The sequence below is a fragment of the Salvelinus fontinalis genome, chromosome 27 (genome assembly GCF_029448725.1).
Source record: "Salvelinus fontinalis isolate EN_2023a chromosome 27, ASM2944872v1, whole genome shotgun sequence".
NCBI lineage: Eukaryota > Metazoa > Chordata > Actinopteri > Salmoniformes > Salmonidae > Salvelinus > Salvelinus fontinalis.
This window is the reverse complement of record NC_074691.1, coordinates 9,900,470-9,919,843: the sequence shown is the minus strand read 5'-3', so window position 1 is coordinate 9,919,843 and position 19,374 is coordinate 9,900,470. Positions and strand designations below refer to the sequence as shown.

Here is a 19,374-nt window from a genome sequence, read left to right as displayed (position 1 = left end):
CATAAACCATTTAAAATTCCATATTACGCACACCAGACTGCAATGTTCTTGTTTTTTTTAATTTACAGAATGCCAGGGGCACACTACAACACTCAGACATATTTACAAATGAAGCTTTTTTTAGTGAGTCCGCCAGATCATAGGCAGTAGGGATGACCAGGGATGTTCTCTTGATAAGTGTGTGAATTAGACAATTTTCCTGTCCTGCTAAGCATTCAAAATGTAACAAGTACATTTGGGTGTCAGGGAAATTGTAAGGAGTAAAAAGTACATAATTTTCCTTAGGAATGTAGTGGAGTAAAAGTAGTCAAATATAATTAGTAAAGTAAAGTAGATACCCCCAAAAAACTACTTAAGTAGTACTTTCAAGTATTTTTTACTTAAGTAGTTTACACCACATCACTACTCTTGATCAGAGCCTGTACACTATATAGGGAATAAGTTGTCAGTTGGAACTCAAAAAGCTTGTTTGAGGCTCTCGAGCAGCCCTCATTTTTATGCAGGGCACATACCGCGGTGACATCATTGATTAACTGAATACACACAGGCTGGGATTTCAGCAGAAACGCTGGGGAAACTATTCAACAGTTAGGACTACCTGAAACATGTTATAATGGAAAGGTATTTAGTATTATGTAATGTCTAGGTTCAGTTATAGCTAGGTCACACACTCACCAGATATGGCATATTTAAAGCTGGAATCCTTATTGGTGAAACAGACATGTTCGTTTGCGATATTACGACAACAAACATGTTGTTTCCCACTCGGACATCAGTGCACGTGCGATAGTAGAGCACTGTGTACTGCAAATTTTTTTTTTACCATGCTGCGCAACGCTCCTCATATCTGTCCGCAACAAAAACAATAACAACATTGGTATCGCTGTTTCCCCCTACGGCTAATTCCGTGTTTTAGTGCAACAATAACAAAGCATCCGCCCGCCCACCTCTGTTTTAGTAAAAAGCTGAAGAATGTGCCTCGAGAAATGTAACCACTCTCAATTAATAGACAGGGCTATAGATGCAAGGACTGGCCATCCATGTTGAGGCTATACAGTGTTTGTTTCCAAACATTTGAAGTAAAACAAGCTTATATTTTGGGTTATGATGGGGGTACGACAGTTGAACCAAGCTCATGAGGCATTTACAGGTTTTATTGTAATGGGTATATACAACTAATTTAATTCCAAAAATGGATGTAGCAACTAAGGATTCTAGCTTTAAACTGGTTTCATGTCATCGCAAGGCAATGTTATGAACAGTTCTAAGTACAAGGAGAATGTTAGCACCATCATGTGGTAAGAATGGTACATTACACTTTGGAAGAATGAGGTTGAAATGACTTATTGCTTTGTAATATTATAACTTTAAAGAGCGACTGCCTTCAAGAAGTAACGAAGTCCTTTGAAAACGGCCTACGTGGCATTGATACGAGTCATTCTAGTGTCAAAAATTGACGTATACATAGGATAACTTTGGTCATAACGTCAGTCTTGTATAAAACGGAGTTTGGAACATCCGTGCGTCACAACAGGTAAATGAAGGTTGGGTTTTGATTATATGATGTACATTTGCCCACTGACATGAGATGAAAAGCTGTGTTGATTGCTCTCTATCCAATAGCATAGTGAGACAGACCTGCCCAGCAGTCCGAGTTTGCTTACGTAAGACAGACAACACGTCACACTTGTTTTAACTTGAGAAACACTGCACCAAACACCTTATTTTGATGTAAAATTGCGCAACTAAAAGATCCGTTGCAAAAATGTCAACACTAATTAGATTTTGTGGATAAGGTCGAGAGCCATGCGTCCTCCGAAACACGACCCTGCCAAGCCGCACTATTTCTTGACACACTGAACGCGATGAAACAAGACATCCCGTCAGGCCAAACCCTTCCCTAACCCGGATCTATAGTGACGCCTCTACACCACTGCAGTGCCTTAAACCGCCGTGCCCGTTGAAATCGCGTTTTTCTAATGTGCAACAGAAAAACACGTGCCAATCGGAGTGTGGCACTTTAAAACAATATATTACAAAACAGAATATATCAGTGGATTTAGTGTCCCTTGACCGAAACTGTTGGCAACATGTTATCAAATAATTCAAATTTATAATTAAAATTAGCTATTCAGACCAAGGGATGGCACACAATGTTACTGTATATTCATATGTATACTGATCAAAAATATAAACACAACATGCAACAATTTCAATGATTTTACTGAGTTACAGTTCATATAAGAAAATCAGTCAACTGAAGTTAATTAGGCCCTAATCTATGGATTTCACATGACTGGGCAGGGGCGCAGCCTTGGCCCACCCACTTCGGAGCCAGGCCCAGCCAACCGGAATTGGTTTCCCCCCACAAAAAGCCTTTAATACAGACAGAAATACTCCTCAATTTCATCTGTCCAGGTGGCTGGTCTCAGACGATCCCACGGGTAAAGAAGCCGGATGTGGAGGTCCTGGGTTTGCGCGGTTACACGTGGTCTGCGGTTGTGAGGCCAGTTGGACGTACACACACATTTTTTTAAATGACGGAGGCGGATTATGGTAGAGAAATAAATATTAAATTATCTGGCAACAGCTCTGATGGACATTATTGCAGTCAGCATGCCAATTGCATGCTTCCTCAAAACTTGTGCAGTGTTGTCACAACACAATGTCTCGTGACAAAACTGCACATTTGAGTGGACTTTTGTCACCAGCACAAGTGATCATGCTGTTTAATCAGCTTCTTAAAATGCCACACCTGTCAGGCAGATGAATTATCTTGGCAAAGGAGAAATGCTCACCAATAGGGATGTAAACAAATTTGTGCATACAATTTGAGAGAAGCTGTGTGTGTATGGAACCTTTCAGGGGTCTTTTATTTCAGCTCATGAAACATGGGACCAACACTTTACATGTTGCATTTATATTTTCTGTTCAGTGTAGATTCTCACCACAGATTAATTAAAACAAATTTATACAAAAAAAGTATTATTCTTATGTATCAAACATGACATTCAATTCATCTTTCAATAAACACATTAAGGAAATAATCTTATTTTTCTGATCAAGTGTACACTTTCATACAGGTTATGATCTACAAGTACAATCAGACATTTAAAAAACGTATACAATATGGTAATTATCAACAAGCACTTGTACAATTCCGGTCTCCAAATAAGTCCAGTGTCAAAACTTTTCAGTCATTGATCCATAAAAGAGGTATGCTACAGAGTGAGAAAGGAGGGGGCACATGCCAACACCTCCCATCCATCATTCAATCAACATAAGGCCACTGCAGTGTGGAGAGCAAGCAGGCTGCCCGGTTATTCAATTCCAGTTCCTATTGCACAATAACAGCATCCCCACTATGACATACATAGACATTAGGTGAATGTACAATCAGATTTACTCTCCAAATCCTTCCCCCAAATCCAATTCTGTCCAGTTGAATCATATCTACTCTTTCTGTGAAAATATTCTATCAACATTACTCAGTCATTCCTATGTATTCATGAGTGTTCAGTGACATAGTGCCCTCTCTCACCATGCTTCAGAGTGGATAAAGCAAAACAAACAAAATACGCCTTATGAATACTTGGCAGCCAAGCAGTGGAAGAATGCGGAGTGAATGCAGAACTATTTCGCCAATGTAGATAGCTCCATCAGTCTTACCGGAGAACAGCTGTTGCTATGAAAGCCCAACCGGGCCATGGACAGAGTTTGTGACTTCATCAAAGAGCATCTAGTGAGTTTAGCAGTATCACCCATTTAAAAGTGCATTAAGTTTGGCGAACAAAATCTTAACTAGTGGGAGTGTCACAAACGACAGTTACAATAGAGGATTATCCGCCCTAGTCATGTCGGACTTTCTTTAATGACAATACATGAGCAGCCAAATAAAACCTCCACAAACAATATTTTCTAATCAAACATTTTATGGTCCCACGTGTTCGACCGCAAAATATAATCCTTAAAAATAGATATTCAACCATAATGTTATCAGGGAGAGGGCAGTTCAACTATGCTAAATACAATGCTACCTGCATGCTAGATACAAACTGTTGGGAGTATGAAATGCCTTTGATATATTACTTGTGGCACAGTGGACATACCCTACTTTCCTCTGCTGACCCATGAGCAGAGCATCAATGATCCCTGTATACAGTACAGTACTAGTAATGGTTGGCGTCATCGTAGGAGGTCACATCCAGGTCAAAGAAGTCCTCTAGCTTCCACTGTAGGGTCTCAAAGGTGGGTCTGTCGTTCTCATTCTCCTTCCAGCAGTCAGACATGATCTCATACATCACCTTGGGACAGCGTGATGGGATCGGCATCCTGTAGCCTGTGGGCAGCTGCTGGACCACCTCGTAGTTGGTCATGGCTGGAACAATAACAGGGGACTATAGGTCTGATCTCACACAGTAACACAATCTAACCTGATGCTGTGCATTTAGTGTGGATAAACTATGAACGCTCCCTTGAAATTGCAAGTGGTGTACAAATAGACAGGGTGTCAGGTGTTTTTTTTTTAAACTGTTGACTGTAGTGCATGCTACTCATACAATATTCCTACCCCGCCCACTTACATTATTGTACACTCAAAACTTCCACGGTAGTAAATAACAGGATTAACACTGACTGATTACACCAGCTTTATTTTCTATAGAGTAATACATTAAACATGCATGTAAAAGTCTTACTTGGATAGGGCATCCCGCCGAAGGTCATGATCTCGTATAGCAGAATGCCGAAGGACCACACGTCAGACTTGATGGTGAACTTGCCGCTGTGGATGGCTTCTGGGGCGGTCCATTTCACAGGGAACTTAGTGCCCTCTTTAGCTTCGTAAACGTTGTCACTCTCCATCTAAAACAACAGGAATAAAATCTGAATCCTCAATACTTTAAAAGAGCAGAATAAATAAATACTTTTAGTGGGCCTCCAACAGTTTGATTTCATATCTTAGAAAGAGAAATGGAGACTGGTCTTGAGAAAGGCCTTGGCGTCAAATTTTTGACAAACAGCCCCAACTAATAACAAAATATCCCCTTTTCTTGTTTTTCTTACAGAAAGATAGAGATACCCACCATGAAGACTCTGGCGAGGCCAAAGTCAGCCACCTTGCAAATGTTGTTCTCTCCCACCAGAACGTTGCGGGCCGCCAGGTCTCTGTGGATGTAGTTCTGCAGCTCCAGGTAAGCCATCCCAGCAGCCACCTGGGCCGCCATCTCTAGCTGGTCTGAGATTACCAGCTGCGTACCCTTGTCCTCTGTGGAGGAGGAGAGAAGGTAAGTACCATGGTCAGTGAACTGATATTGCATTCTAATGAGTGCTTAAGTCAAATGTTATAGTACAATTTTCAGAATAACAGTGTGCATGCAAAAGTATGACTATGCAATTCTTTGTAAAAAGTTTCTGAAGTTTAGAGTCCCCCCAAAACAATTGCTAGTAATGGCCGAATGTCTGAATTTGTGCCAGTGTGTAAGGGCATCTAGTAAAATATAGGGGATGTAATGCAGACAGTCTCGGGGCCACCAACATCAATTTCACATGGCGGCGCCAAGAGGTGACTATCACTCTGACAGGCAATGACACTGCATATTTCACATTATGGCACAGCATCTCACATTGGGAGAAAAACTCAAGGAGTGCTGGCAGTCACCAGGGAGTCCATAACATCAAATCATCTTAAATATACAGTGCATTCGGAAAGTATTCAGACCCCTTGACTTTTTCACATTTTGTTACATTACAGCCTTATTCTAAAATGGATTAAATAGTTATTTCCCCCTCAATCTACACACAATACCCCATAATGACAAAGTGAACAGGTTTTTCAAAAGAAAAATATATATTTTTACATTTACATAAATATTCAGACCCTTCACTCAGCACTTTGTTGAAGCACCTTAGGCAGCAATTACAACCTCGAGTCTTCTTGGGTATGATGCTACAAGCTTGGCACACCTGTACTTGGGGAGTTTCTCCCATTCTTTTCTGCAGATCCACTCAAGCTATGTCAGGTTGGATGGGGAGTGTCGCAGCACAGCTATTTTCAGGTCTCTCCAGAGATTTTTGATCAGGTTCAAGTCCAGGCTCTGCCTGGGCCACTCAAGGACATTCAGAGACTTGTCCCAAAGCCACTCCTGCAATGTCTTGGCAGTGTGCTTAGGGTCTTTGTCCTGTTGGAAGGTGAACCTTCGCCCCAGTCTGAAGTCCTAAGCAGGTTTTCATCAACTATCTCTGTACTTTGCTCCGTTCATATTTCCCTCTATCCTGACTAGTCTCCCAGTTCCTGCTGCTGAAAAACATCCCCACAGCATGATGCTGCCTCCACCATGCTTCACCGTAGGGATGGTGCCAGGTTTCCTCCAGATGTGACACTTGGCATTCAGGCCAAAGAGTTTAATCTTGGTTTCATTAGACCAGAGAATCTTGTTTCTCATGATCTGAGTCTTTGTGTGCCTTTTGGTAAATGCTAAGCAGGCTGTCATGTGCCTTTAACTAAGGAATGGCTTCAGTCTGGCAACTCTACCATAAAGGCCTGATTGGTGGAGTGATGCAGAGATGGTTGTCCTTCTGGAAAGTTCTCCCATCTCCACAGAGGAACTCTGGAGCTCTGTCAGAGTGACCATTGGGTTCTTGGTCATCTCCCTGACCAAGGCCCTTCTCCCCCGATTGCTCTGTTTGGCTGGGCGACCAGCTCTAGGAAGAGTTGGTGGTTCCACTTGGTGGTTCCAAACTCCTTCCATGTAAGAATGATGGTGGCCACTGTGTTATTGAGGACCTTCAATGCTGCAGAAATGTTTTGGCACCCTTCCCCATGCCTTGACACAATCCTCCCTCGGAGCTCTACGGACAGTTCCTTCAACCTCATGTCTTGGTTTTTGCTCTGACATGCACTGTCAACTGTGGGACCTTATATAGACAGGTATGTGCCTTTCCAAATAATGTACAATCAATTTAATTTATTACAGGTGGACTCCAATCAAGTTGTAGAAATATCTCAAGGATGATTAATGAAAACAGGATGCAACTGAGCTCAATTTCGAGTCTCGTAGCAAAGGGTCTGAATACTTATGTAAATAATATTTTTTATACATTTGCAAAAAAAATACACTCATTATGGGGTATTGTGTGAAGACTGATGAGGGCATTTAAAAAAATATATATTTTAGAATAAGGCTGTAACGTAACAAATTGAGGAAAAAGGGAAGTGGTCTGAACACTTTCTGAATGCACTGTCTGTAACTTTCAAAATATAGAAGCCTGGCCCGTATGATGCATTTAGCATATTCTTTACAGGCAACTGTATCACACAAAGTGAAGAGGGAGCAAAACTATAGCTTTTTTTGGTTGTTGCCAAATTTACACTTCATCCAAAATGTTCCCTATACACATCACTCAGTTACATAAGTTAAAGAAACGTCTGTACTGTATTTCAACTCTTTCCACAGTTGGCACATTGTTGAGGTGGTGTTCTAATCTAAACGTCCAATACCAATCAGGGTCTGGTCCATGGAGGAAAGTGCAGCGGTCTTGTATGTAGGTAGGTTACAATGCAATACACTAGTGTGTTCTTACTTTGGAGATAATCCAGCAGACTGCCATTCTTCATGAGCTCTGTGATGATGTAGATGGGTTCCTCCACAGTACACACAGCGTAGAGCTGGATCAGTTTGGGGTGCCGCAGTGTCTTCATGATATGGGCCTCCTGTAGGAAGTCCTTAACGTCCATGGTGCCTAGGATAACAAGAACATGTATACGTTGTATGGCACTCTAACACTAGCTGGAATTCTGACGAGAATTTTTTTTAAATGTCAAGTGCATTCAAAAACGGGATTTTCCTGTGTTTCATATAATGAACAAAAATATAAACACAACAATTTCAACGTTTTTACCGAGTTACAGTTCATATAAGGAAATAAGTCAATTTAAATAAATTAATTAGGATTTCACGAGTGAGAATACAGGTATGCATCTGTTGGTCACAGATACCTTAAAAAAAAGGTAGGGGGCCGACCGAGTGGCATAGCGGTCTAAGGCACTGCATCGCAGTTCTTGAGGCGTCACTACAGACCTGGGTTTGATCCCAGGCTGTGTCACAACTGGCCATGACACCGCAATATTGGCCCAGCATCGTCCGGGTTAGGGGAGGGTTTGGCCGGGGGGGGGGCTTTACATGGCTCATCGCACTCTAGCGACTCCTTGTGGCGGGCCGGGTGCCTGCAGGCTGACTCCGGTCGTCAGTTGAACAGTGTTTCCTCCGTCACACATCCGGGTTAAGCGGGCGTGTATTAAGAAGCGCGGTTTGACGGATCATGTTTCGGAGGACGCCTGACTAGACCTTCGCCTCTGCCAAGCCCATTGGGGAGTTGCAGCGATGAAACAAGATCGTATATATATATACACATATATACATACACACACACAGTTGAGGTCGGAAGTTTACATACACCTTAGCTAAATACATTTAAACTCAGTTTTTCACAATTCCTGACATTTAATCTGAGTAAAGATTCCATGTCTTAGGTCAGTTAGGATCACCACTTTATTTTAAGAATGTGAAATGTCAGAATAATAGAGAGAATGATTTATTTCAGCTTTTATTTCTTTCATCCCATTCCCAGTGGGTCAGAAGTTTACATGCACTCAATTAGTATTTGGTAGCATTGCCTTTAAATTGTTTAACAAGGGTCAAACGTTTTGGGTAGCCTTCCACAAGCTTCCCACAATAAGTTAGGTGGATTTTGACCCATTCCCCTGACAGAGCTGGTGTATCTGAGTCAGGTTTGTAGGCCTCCTTTCTCAGCAAAAACTCTTTTTTAGTTCTGCCCACAAATGTTCTATGAGATTGAGGTCAGGGCTTTGTGATGGCCACTCCAATACCTTGACTTTGTTGTCACAACTTTGGAAGTATGCTTGGGGTCATTTTCCATTTGGAAGACCCATTTGCAACCAAGCTTTAACTTCCTGACTGATGTCTTGAGACCTCCTGCAGCAAAGCACCCCCACAACATGATGCTGCCACCCCCGTGCTTCACGGGTGTTCTTCGGCTTGCAAGCATCCCCCTTTCTCCTCCAAACATAACGGTGGTCATTATGGAAAAACAGTTCTATTTCTATTTCATCAGACCAGAGGACATTTCTCCAAAAAGTATGATCTTCATCCCCATGTGTAGTTGCAAACCATAGTCTGGCTTTTTTATGGCGGTTTTGGAGCAGTGGCTTCTTCCTTGCTGAGCGGCCTTTCAGGTTATGTCGATATAGGACTAGTTTTACTGTGGATATAGATACTTTTGTACCAGTTTCGTCCAGTATCTTCACAAGGTCCTTTGCTGTTGTTCTGGGATTGATAGGCACTTTTCGCACCAAAGTACGTTCATCTCCAGGAGACAGAATGCGTCTCCTTCATGAGTAATATGACGGCTGCGTGGTCCCATGGTGTTTATACTTGTGTACTATTGTTTGTACAGATGAATGTGGTACCTTCAGGCATTTGGAAATTGCTCCCAAGGATGAACCAGACTTGTGGAGGTCTACAATTTGTTTTCTGAGGTCTTGGCTGGTTTCTTTTGATTTTCCCATGATGTCAAGCAAAGAGGCACTGAGTTTGAAGGTAGGCCTTGAAATACATCCAAGTGGTATACCTCCAATTGACTCAAATTATGTAAATTAGCCTACCAGAAGCTTCTAAAGCCATGACATAATTTTCTGGAATTTTCCAAGCTGTTTACAGGCACAGTCAACTTAGCGTATGTACACTTCTGACCCACTGGAATTGTGATACAGTGAATTATAAGTGAAATAATCTGTCTGTAAACAATTGTTGGAAAAATTACTTGTGTCATGCACAAAGTAGATGTCCTAAACGACTTGCCAAAACTATAGTATGTTCACAAGAAATTTGTGGAGTGGTTGAAAAACGAGTTTTAAATGACTCCAACCTAAGTGTATGTAAACTTCAACTGTATGCATGTATGAATGTATATAAATAAAATAAAAAATAAGGTAGGGTGTGGATAGGAAAATCAGTCAGTATCTGGTGTGACCACCATTTGCCTCATGCAGTACATCTCCTTCGCAGAGAGTTGATCATGCTGACTGTGGAATGTTGTTCCACTCCTCTGCAATGGCTGTGCGAAGTTGCTGGATATCAACAGGAACTGGAACATGCTATTGTACACGTCGATCCAAAGCATCCCAAACATGCTCAACGGGTGACATGTCTGGTGAGTATGCAGGCCATGGGAAAACCGGAAAATTTTCAGCTTCCAGGAATTGTGTACAGATCCTTGAGACACGGGGCCGTGCATCATCATGCTGAAACATGAGGTGATGGCAGGGGATGAATGGCACGGCAATGGGCCTCAGGATTTGATCACAGTATCTCTGCATTCAAATTTCCATCGATAAAATGGACATTTTGGGCTGCGGTTGTGAGGCCGGTTGGACGTACTGACGAATTCTCTAAAACGACATTGGAGGTGGCTTATGGTCGAGAAATTAACATTTAATTTTCTGGCAACAGTTTAGGTGGACATTCCTGCAGTCAGCATGCCAATTGCACACTCCTGCAAAACTTGAGACATCTGTGTCATTGTGTTGAGTGACAACTGCACATTTTAGAGTGGTCTTTTATTATCCCCAGCACAAGGTGCACCTATGTAAGGATGATCCTGTTTAATCAGCTTCTTGATATGCCACACTTGTCAGGTGGATGGATTATCTTGGCAAAGGAGAAATGCTCACTAACAGGGATGTAAACTAATTTGTGAAAAAAATTGAGAAATAAGCTTTTTTGTGCGTATGGCACATATCTGGGCTTTTTAATTTTAGCTCATGAAACATGGGACCAACACATTACATGTTGCGTATATTTTTTGGTTCAGTGTATATACAGTACTTAATTGTTACCCAGAAATTATTTTATATTGAGATAAAAACAGCTGCATTGGAACTTTAACGAGATACAAAATTAAGCATTTGAAATAACGTGATTTTATGGGTTTGAGTCCTGTGTTTGTGTTGTACAGGCTATTTACCAGGTTTGAGGGTCTTCACTGCTACTGCAGTGGTGTCATTCCAGAGACCTTCATGAACCTCTCCAAATTGCCCAGCGCCCAGTTTATTCAGCAGTTTGACAGACGTCCGGTCTATCTCCCAGTGGTCGGCGGTGTTGTAGGACAGACCATGGGTCTGAGGCGCCTCCATCTGACACGAGAGAGATACAACAAATCAGCAGAGACAGAGGAACTGTCCCAAAGTAGAACCTGACACCCTGTCCTCTTTACTGTTCAGGACAACCACATGACTGTTGTTCTATTGTCCTTTGTGAACGGTTAATGGTGCTATACATGGTTGACACGGAACAGCTTCAGGCTATTGTATTAGGCTCAACATTTGAAGAGGGTTTCTGTGATCTGGATATCTTTAGCAAATTTGCCAGGCACATTAGTTCCATAAAGTGTGTGTACGTCAATTCAGATCAAGAGGGCCACTAAACAAATCCGATTTATCGCAATCTCATGATACAGTAGTTAACAAAGGAAGTAAACGGAACACCGTACCTTTTTACATGGTTCAAGCAGCCGTACACAGAGACCATCCTCCTGTTTTGAGTAGTGTTCCACCAACTCCCTCAGAGTTAGGAAGTTCTTGGACGGCGACACGTAGTAGCCTCCAGAGTCCATCTTCCTTACTTTGTAATGCTTCACTTTACACTGGTCCAGTACTGAAAGATGCATACAAGAGCATAAGGGCAGAACACTAAAAAGTGTGAATGAAGACAGTAAATTCAACCACGGCCATGAAAATGTGTGCCGAAGAGTAAATAAAGTGGGGAAAGTACCATGTTAAAATCTGTTTATCTGGCCATTATGGAATAATGGGCTGCCTACATGAAAACATTATTTTTTGGTGATTTGGCTCATTGTACTGAAGACTCTCAGAAATTACAAGTCCACGGTAACAGGAAGATGCCGAGACTCAATGCCAAACCAAAAAATATTGATTGCAAAGTTAAACAAACCATACGACTATGCACAAGGACTACTTTGAACAATTTCCACTGAACAGTTAAAAACATATTTACTTGAAGAACAGTGGAAATGTAAAGTTTGGTTTAACAGAATAACAGGAAAATCTCCCTGAGTTTTTTCGGTGACCACGTTTTCCAAAAACTCTTAAATATCTGCTCTGAATTAAGATCCAAAGATGTCTGCAGAAAGAATGGGGTGTCAGTTATGACAGAGTTCGAAAAAAATTAAAATAAAATAAAATAAAATGCAGTTTTATTTTGGGTTATTGAACTACAGTAAGTGAAGTGGGAAGAGAGGGGGCTCGTGGGTAAGTGTTAGTAAGAACAGGCAGAGTTGACTAACTGGAGAGAGAGGGAGAGCGAGAGCGACAGGGAGAGAGAAAGAGAGACATGGAGAAAGAAAGAGAGAAGAGCGACAAAGACAGAAGGAGGTGTTGTCCAGACTGTTTTCACACTTTTGCTTTGACCACCACACCACAGAAAGAGAAAGAAAACAGTGGAAGGGAGGACAGTAACAGACGACCCAACTTTGGTTTGACAACTATGAATTCCCGTTGTAGCCAATTCAGTTGCAGACATTCTATTACCGATTTGGTAAAATAATGATATGTTTTAAGCACTTATATCAAACCATGTTATTAGTAAAAACATCAACTAATTGGTAGGTCTACCCCTTGTTACTTATGTAAACGTTCATTATCCTCCCTCCTCATGAGGGAGAGGATTAGAAAATATCTTAAAGATATGTGGAGTTTTGGTAACAGAATTACAAGACAATGACAAGACTCAATACTTTTTTTTTTAAACTTACAGGAGGCAAATTATTTCTACAAAACCAGAGCTCCCGAGTGACACAGCGGTCTAAGGCACTGCATGAGGTGTCACTACAGTCCCTGGTTTGAATCCAGGCTGTATCACATTCGGCCGTGATTGGGAGTCCCATAGGACGGCGCACAATTGGACCAGCGTTGTCCGGGTTTGGCTGGGGTAGGCCGTTATTGTAAATAAGAATTTGGTTCTTAACCGACTTGCCTAGTTAAATAAAAGGTTAAATTAATAATATAAATCTTGATATTAGTTGGCAGGGGTCTTTACTTCAACAATGTGTTTTTATGTATTTCTAATACCTTTTAAGACTTTTTCTGCTAGATGTTTAAGACCCCTTTTCCATTTGTTTGACCAGAAATCAAAGTATTTTCTTATTCCTAATTTTTAGGATAGAAAAAGGTTGAAGAAGGTATATATATGCATTAATAACATTAAAAAAACTCTTAGCTTTCATTTGACACCAAATTTCATGTGCTCCAACTACTTTATATATTAGCTAGTGCTCATGGGGCTTTTTACATTCAAACGCAAATGACTTATTATATGACTATTATTATATTATATGACTATTATTAACATGAACAATGCATAGGCAGATAGCAACACCACTGAACTTTCCTGTAATCAGGTTACTATGAGATTATTGCATTTGTCGTGACTAAGTTTACACACCACTGTAAATGTATAAGCAAGGGACTTTTTCCTTCCGACAGAAAAGGCCAGCCAGACTCATGTGGCCCTAAGTGATGTTATCATAGTCTCTTTTTGAGAATTAGAGGTCTCCCTATTTGTTTAACTTTATGACCTTGAACAATCAAACACTTCAGTGCACTATGGGAGATTGTGATTTACCCAGAGTAAAGTGGGGATTGTTCCGGAATGAAGAAACAACTTGAGTTATTTGTGCATTGAGTTCCCTCCTCATGCCGGGATCACACGGAAATAGACTGATGGAAAAATAAAACCACGAAATACAATCCTGAACAATAGAGCGAAGACACAAAATGTGTCAAACTTCACAAAGTCATTCAAAACCTGTTCCAAGAGCATATTGTGAGAGTACATATTTGGTGGGTGACAGATCTGAGCTTTAGTCTCTTGCAGACGCGACAAGTACAAGACGACGACGCTGAGATTTACCTGAGAGTGAGAGCTCTCCTTTCTGACTCTCACAGTTTCTGATGAGAAAGGCTCCATGCTGGTTCCCCTCAGACAGAAGCAGCTTCTCAGCATCCAGTCTCTTGGTGTCCGCAAAGTACCACCTGTATAGCAGAACAGGAGGAAACAACGGTCAACCCCAGCATCATAGATATTCACTGGCACTGCACAGTGATATTTACTTGGTGGGTAGGTACATTAAGGCGTTCGCCTAGCTTAGGGTTTTTACCATACCAATACATCAAACAGATCTATATGATTGATACTATAGGCATCCACTGATCAAGTTAATCAGTGTATGTACACTACGAGACCGTGATACTCCGGGAAAACAAGTCCTGATTACCAAGGCAAAACCCTCTCAAGCTTTCACAGGATGTATCACAACCGGCCGTGATTGTGAGTCCCATCGGGCGGCGCACAATTGTCCCAGCGTCGTCCGGGTTTGGCTGGTGTAGGCAGTCATCGTAAATAATAATGTGTTCTTAACTGACTTGCCAAGTTAAATAAAGGCTCAATTTAAAACAAATAAACATTCCTGCAGACAGTGTGTTGAGAAAGGCAAAAACTAGACTGCAGCTTAACTAAAACCAGTTTCAAGGGGATGATCACCAGGACAATACTTGAGCCACACCCAAGATAAGATTACTGACTTTGTTCAGAAGATGGACCCCTCATTAGTTAAATATTTGTTATATATATATATATATATATATATATATATATATACATATGAAACACTTTACTTTGAATTATACGTCTCACTGGCATTGATAAATTGAATAAAAAGGTGTGGTTAGTTGTTTTTAAATAGGGTATGATAAGATGAATTATTTCCATAATTCTTGAACAGCCCATTTATGAATGGTACCTGTTCCATTATTTCAAAGCATTACCCAAACATTACTTTTGACCAAGATACCCAGGCCTGTTCGGTTTGGTCAAAGTTAAGTTTTACTCTATGCCATGTCATGTCATGCCAAGTGCAATTTCCTTGCTTAACCGGTTTCTGTCTATATTTAAACAGTGCACTTGTATGTGTGTTGACCCTACAAACGGTTGTCAAAATGTAAATAGAGCTACATGTACATTGAATCTCTTTCGAGTTTAATCACTTTTACGTTTGTATTTTAATCTGATCTGGATAATTATTAACTTATTCATTGTACTTCCTTATCATTGACAATCATTAACTCGTTTGACCAATCACTTAGGTCTAGATACATGGAACAGCACCAATAGTGTGGCATTACCCTATTGACTTAATCTGTTCGCAATATGGAAAGTTGGCATGCATTAAACCAAACACTAGTGCTTAGTAATTTAAAACAAAATGACATTACTGTAGCCTGTCAACTGTTGGTTAGTTGTGTGTCAGGTGTTTGTTTGAGAACAGTCACTCAAATCTGAGGCCTCATCTAGGACTAGGTTATGAGGAAGTGCTGGGAATCCATAAAGCACTTACAGTATTGTGACTCATCATATTCCACAACACCGAGTCAATGTGCAACTCTGAATTTAGCTAATATTTTAATTGGGCTAATAAACATTCAACACCAGATTGCACCAAGGCCATATAGAACATGCTCATTCTCATAAACTGTGAATGTATACAAATATTTGCCAGATCCTCCTTGGTATCCCTACACCACTGGACCATTCCAACAGGGCAGTTATGATGGTTAATCAAATAAGCACAACAGAAGAGTCAGATAGCTAGTGTCCCCTCCTAAAACGATGGTTAGGTGAATAGTGGGATCAGGGGTAAAGCAGCTCTGGAACATGCCTCGAGTGTAATGAGAATCTTTTCTGCTTTACTCTGGCCTCAAGTTGCCCAAGAATAAGTAAAGATTATTAGGGATGTAGAATGAATTTTAATAGGCTACTCTATTTTCTGTAGTCCATTTTGTTCTTCACCTCTTTGAATGAAGCCACCATTCTTCAAACCTGACCTGGTGCTGTTCTAGTCTAGTCTATACATTAGCATACATCAACTATTTCAATAGAATCATTCATCCAGCGCATCATTTTAAATGTATATTGGTAGGCTACTTACGGCTCCGCATCCAGGCTCTCTACAGGTGCCACATAATTGGCTGGAATGTAACCCTTCCTGGCAGCTGAAATTCCAGTGAGTGCTTTTGCATACCACCAATCACCGGCACTTTTGTCTAGAGCGTCTAACTTGTCCCCAGCATTGAAACTCAAGTCATCCACGGTTCGGGCGGTATAATCATAGAGGGCGATATAAACGTAGCCCGGTCTCCCAAGGGGTATTGGTGGCAAAGCCCTGTTGGTGGGATGCTCCGCATGAATGTTTTTGATCACCACCATTTCGCTGTTGTCCTTCCTCGGCTCTGAATCTGACGGCGGGTTATTAAAACACGGGAAAACAGTCTGACAACACCACAAGAGCTTACCTCGAATTTCCATTGTGAATACTCACTGGTTTATCATACTAAACCATGTTGTGATCAAATAAAATGTTAGCCGTCCCTTTCGGCGTTTATATTCCACTTCGGTTAGAACGAATTTCACATCATGGATTGGATCCTAAAAAGTTTCACTCATTCCAGAAACGTCTTGTCAACCCTGGTCTTTGGACTGGAATAGAACAAAAACACCCTGACCAACAGTAAAATAAAGCGATTTATTGCACGAGGCCAACAGTCACCATGTTTCCTGGTTAGCCTACTTTAATTTCTCGGTCTTCTCCTGAGGAGACCTGTGTGCACTTTGAGCGCTACCCGCAGGGGTGTTAACTTCAATTGCACCGCCTGCAGTGCAATAATAGCGTACCTGTATCATTCCTACCCCATTCGTAGACGAAAACTACCTTTAAGGTCTATTGACGAAGGTATCATCTTCCCACGAACACGCGCTTGCGTTACAGTTTTGGAAACATAAGTAATGTCACTGTATTAGACTTTAATATCACCGAGAAATACTTTTTTTTTTTTTTAAATGTAAACTACTACACGCCGGTATAGGGTTAGTGTTCCCACATGTCCATACCTCTGTTACAGTCAGTGCTGTGTACTCATGGATTCCCCCCAAAAAATTGACCAAGAAAAAAAATACAATAACATAAAATCCTCTCTCATTTTCCTTCAATTTGCAAGAGGCTGAATGTATATCACAGGAGAACGCACCCGAACGAGCGAAATAGCGCCCCTCTGTCTCTCTAACATGCTGACCAGAACCGGACACGTAGCGTGCGTGAGCGTCGCAAAATACATTTAGATATCCATGTTATTCAATTATTGCGAGCGCCAACAAGCGTCTGCGACGCCATCGGCTAAAATAGAAGTCGTTCCTATTTCTTACGCAGATTGCGCTGAAAGTCATCTCCGCATTGGTTTTTAGAAGCAGGTACCCACTGCCATTTCCTCATTGGTTATACCCACATGGGTGATTGAAAGACGAACTTTGTTGCCGGTTGTCGTGGTAATACAATGAACGTTTAGATGTGATCACCATATAAGTTCAAAGATGAAAAAGCCTGGAAGGGGGAGAGATGACTAGAAACGATTCGGTTTGCCGTTTTATGTGTGGATTAATTGTCGGAGTAGAGGTCCTTGTGCATTTCAGGTAAAATAACAACTCAATGTTTATATCCCAGGACAAATTAGCTAGCAACAGCAAGCTAGCTAAATAGGACAAATTAACGTTAGCTAGCAAGTGCAAGCTAGCTAGCTAAATTGCCGTACATGTTTAATGCTTTTCGACCTGTCCCCAAATTAATGTCATTGGTTCAGAGGTTGTTTTGATATTTTAACCTGCGTGTCGTGATCGCGTTTGGTGTGGGGGTGAAAAATACATTTATGCACGATAGCACACGATGGCAGCCGGTTTGGGTTCTGTGTAACAGTTACGTGTAAGCCATTTATGTGACGCTGTCTGGTCCAAACGAGTATGACATTGTTGCTGCCAGTAGCATTGGACGCAAGGAAAGCCAGCGAGCATGGCCTCTCTTGACAAAAAAAAAGTATAATAATTTGCCAGTTAGCATTGAGCTAAACTGAGCGAGTTAAACTGTGAATGGTCCTGGCGCACCAGCTTGGATTTGGCATCACTCCTATCAAATCTCATTAAGAGCATAAATCATTGACTGAAAAACTTGAATTATTGCATTTTAATGTGTCGTTTTCCTCCGGTGGCTAATTTAGTTGTCATTGTATTAAACTAAGCATATTTGATTATGTTGAAATGGTGCTGGAATACAGAAGACAGCTGATGTTTTCTTTGCGACTTGCGGTAACTGTCTGTGGTTCTAAATTAATAGTTGTTTAGTGGTCCGAAAATGTCGTTAACATTAACTTGCTTGACCATGCTGTAGGTCATGTAACTGTCTGTTATTGTACAAGTAATATGCTTTGTGAATTTCACTGGACAGAGGTTGCCCGGTGATTTTACCCACGCACCGCTACTGGTTAAAAGCACATGTTACCTTGTGATAGCTATCAAGCATACTCCAAACACCTCTGTCGGAACAAGGCCGCCAGAAACGTGTTGTATGGTGAATTCAGAGTAGGACGTCATATAAGCTGGGACAGCTTCATCCTGACATGTTTATTTATTGGTCTGAGAAGAGAAAAATCGAAACTATTGTTGTTAAACCACATGATCAAATAAGTAATAACTCGTTTTCTTCTTCGAGATTGGGTTGGCGGACCGAATCCAACTTAAGGTGCATACAGCGCCACCTACTGTACTGGAGTGTAAGGCCAGTCATGGCCTACCTCATTAGTTTCTTCATTAGTCCTGTTCCTCTAAGAAAGTGAAATGTAGCCCTAGACACCACGCAAACCCAACCCGTTCAGCCTCTATAACCCTTTCACACAATTTCTACATTATACAGTTCACAAAATATCAACATATGCTCTACTATTTCCTCCCCTAAACACTCATCACACAGACCTGTTCAAAATCAAATCTTTATTTGTCACATACACATGGTTATTAATGCGGGTGTAGAGAAATGCTTGTGCTTCTAGTTCCGACCATGCAGTAATGTCTAACAAGTAATCTAACCTAACAATTTCACAACAACTACCTTATACACACACAAGTGTAAAGGAATGAATAAGAATATGTACAAAAAAATATAAGAATGAGCGATGGCCAACCGGCATAGGCAAGATGCAGTAGATGGTATAGAGTACAGTATATACATATGAGATGAGTAATGTAGGGTATGTAAACATTATATAAAGTGGCATTGTTTAAAGTGGCTAGTGATACATTTATTACATCCATTTTTTCATTATTAAAGTGGCTAGAGATTTGAGTCAGTATGTTGGCAGCAGCCGCTCAATGTTAGTGATGGCTGTTTAACAGTCATTGATGG

The 19,374-nt window shown here is 41.0% G+C and overlaps 1 protein-coding gene across 1 annotated transcript; it reads right to left on the bottom strand.

The window, feature by feature from the left end:
• Positions 1–2,842: 2,842 nt before the first annotated feature.
• LOC129824997 (tyrosine-protein kinase SRK2-like) lies at positions 2,843–16,781 on the bottom strand. Its single transcript, XM_055884622.1, has 8 exons — positions 16,081–16,781; positions 14,007–14,128; positions 11,569–11,732; positions 11,044–11,212; positions 7,582–7,740; positions 5,085–5,266; positions 4,698–4,863; positions 2,843–4,378 (listed from the first exon to the last, which is right to left on the bottom strand). Exons 1-8 carry the CDS (start codon positions 16,455–16,457, stop codon positions 4,170–4,172), a joined length of 1,548 nt encoding a protein of 515 aa, XP_055740597.1. The 5' UTR covers positions 16,458–16,781; the 3' UTR covers positions 2,843–4,169.
• Positions 16,782–19,374: the final 2,593 nt, after the last annotated feature.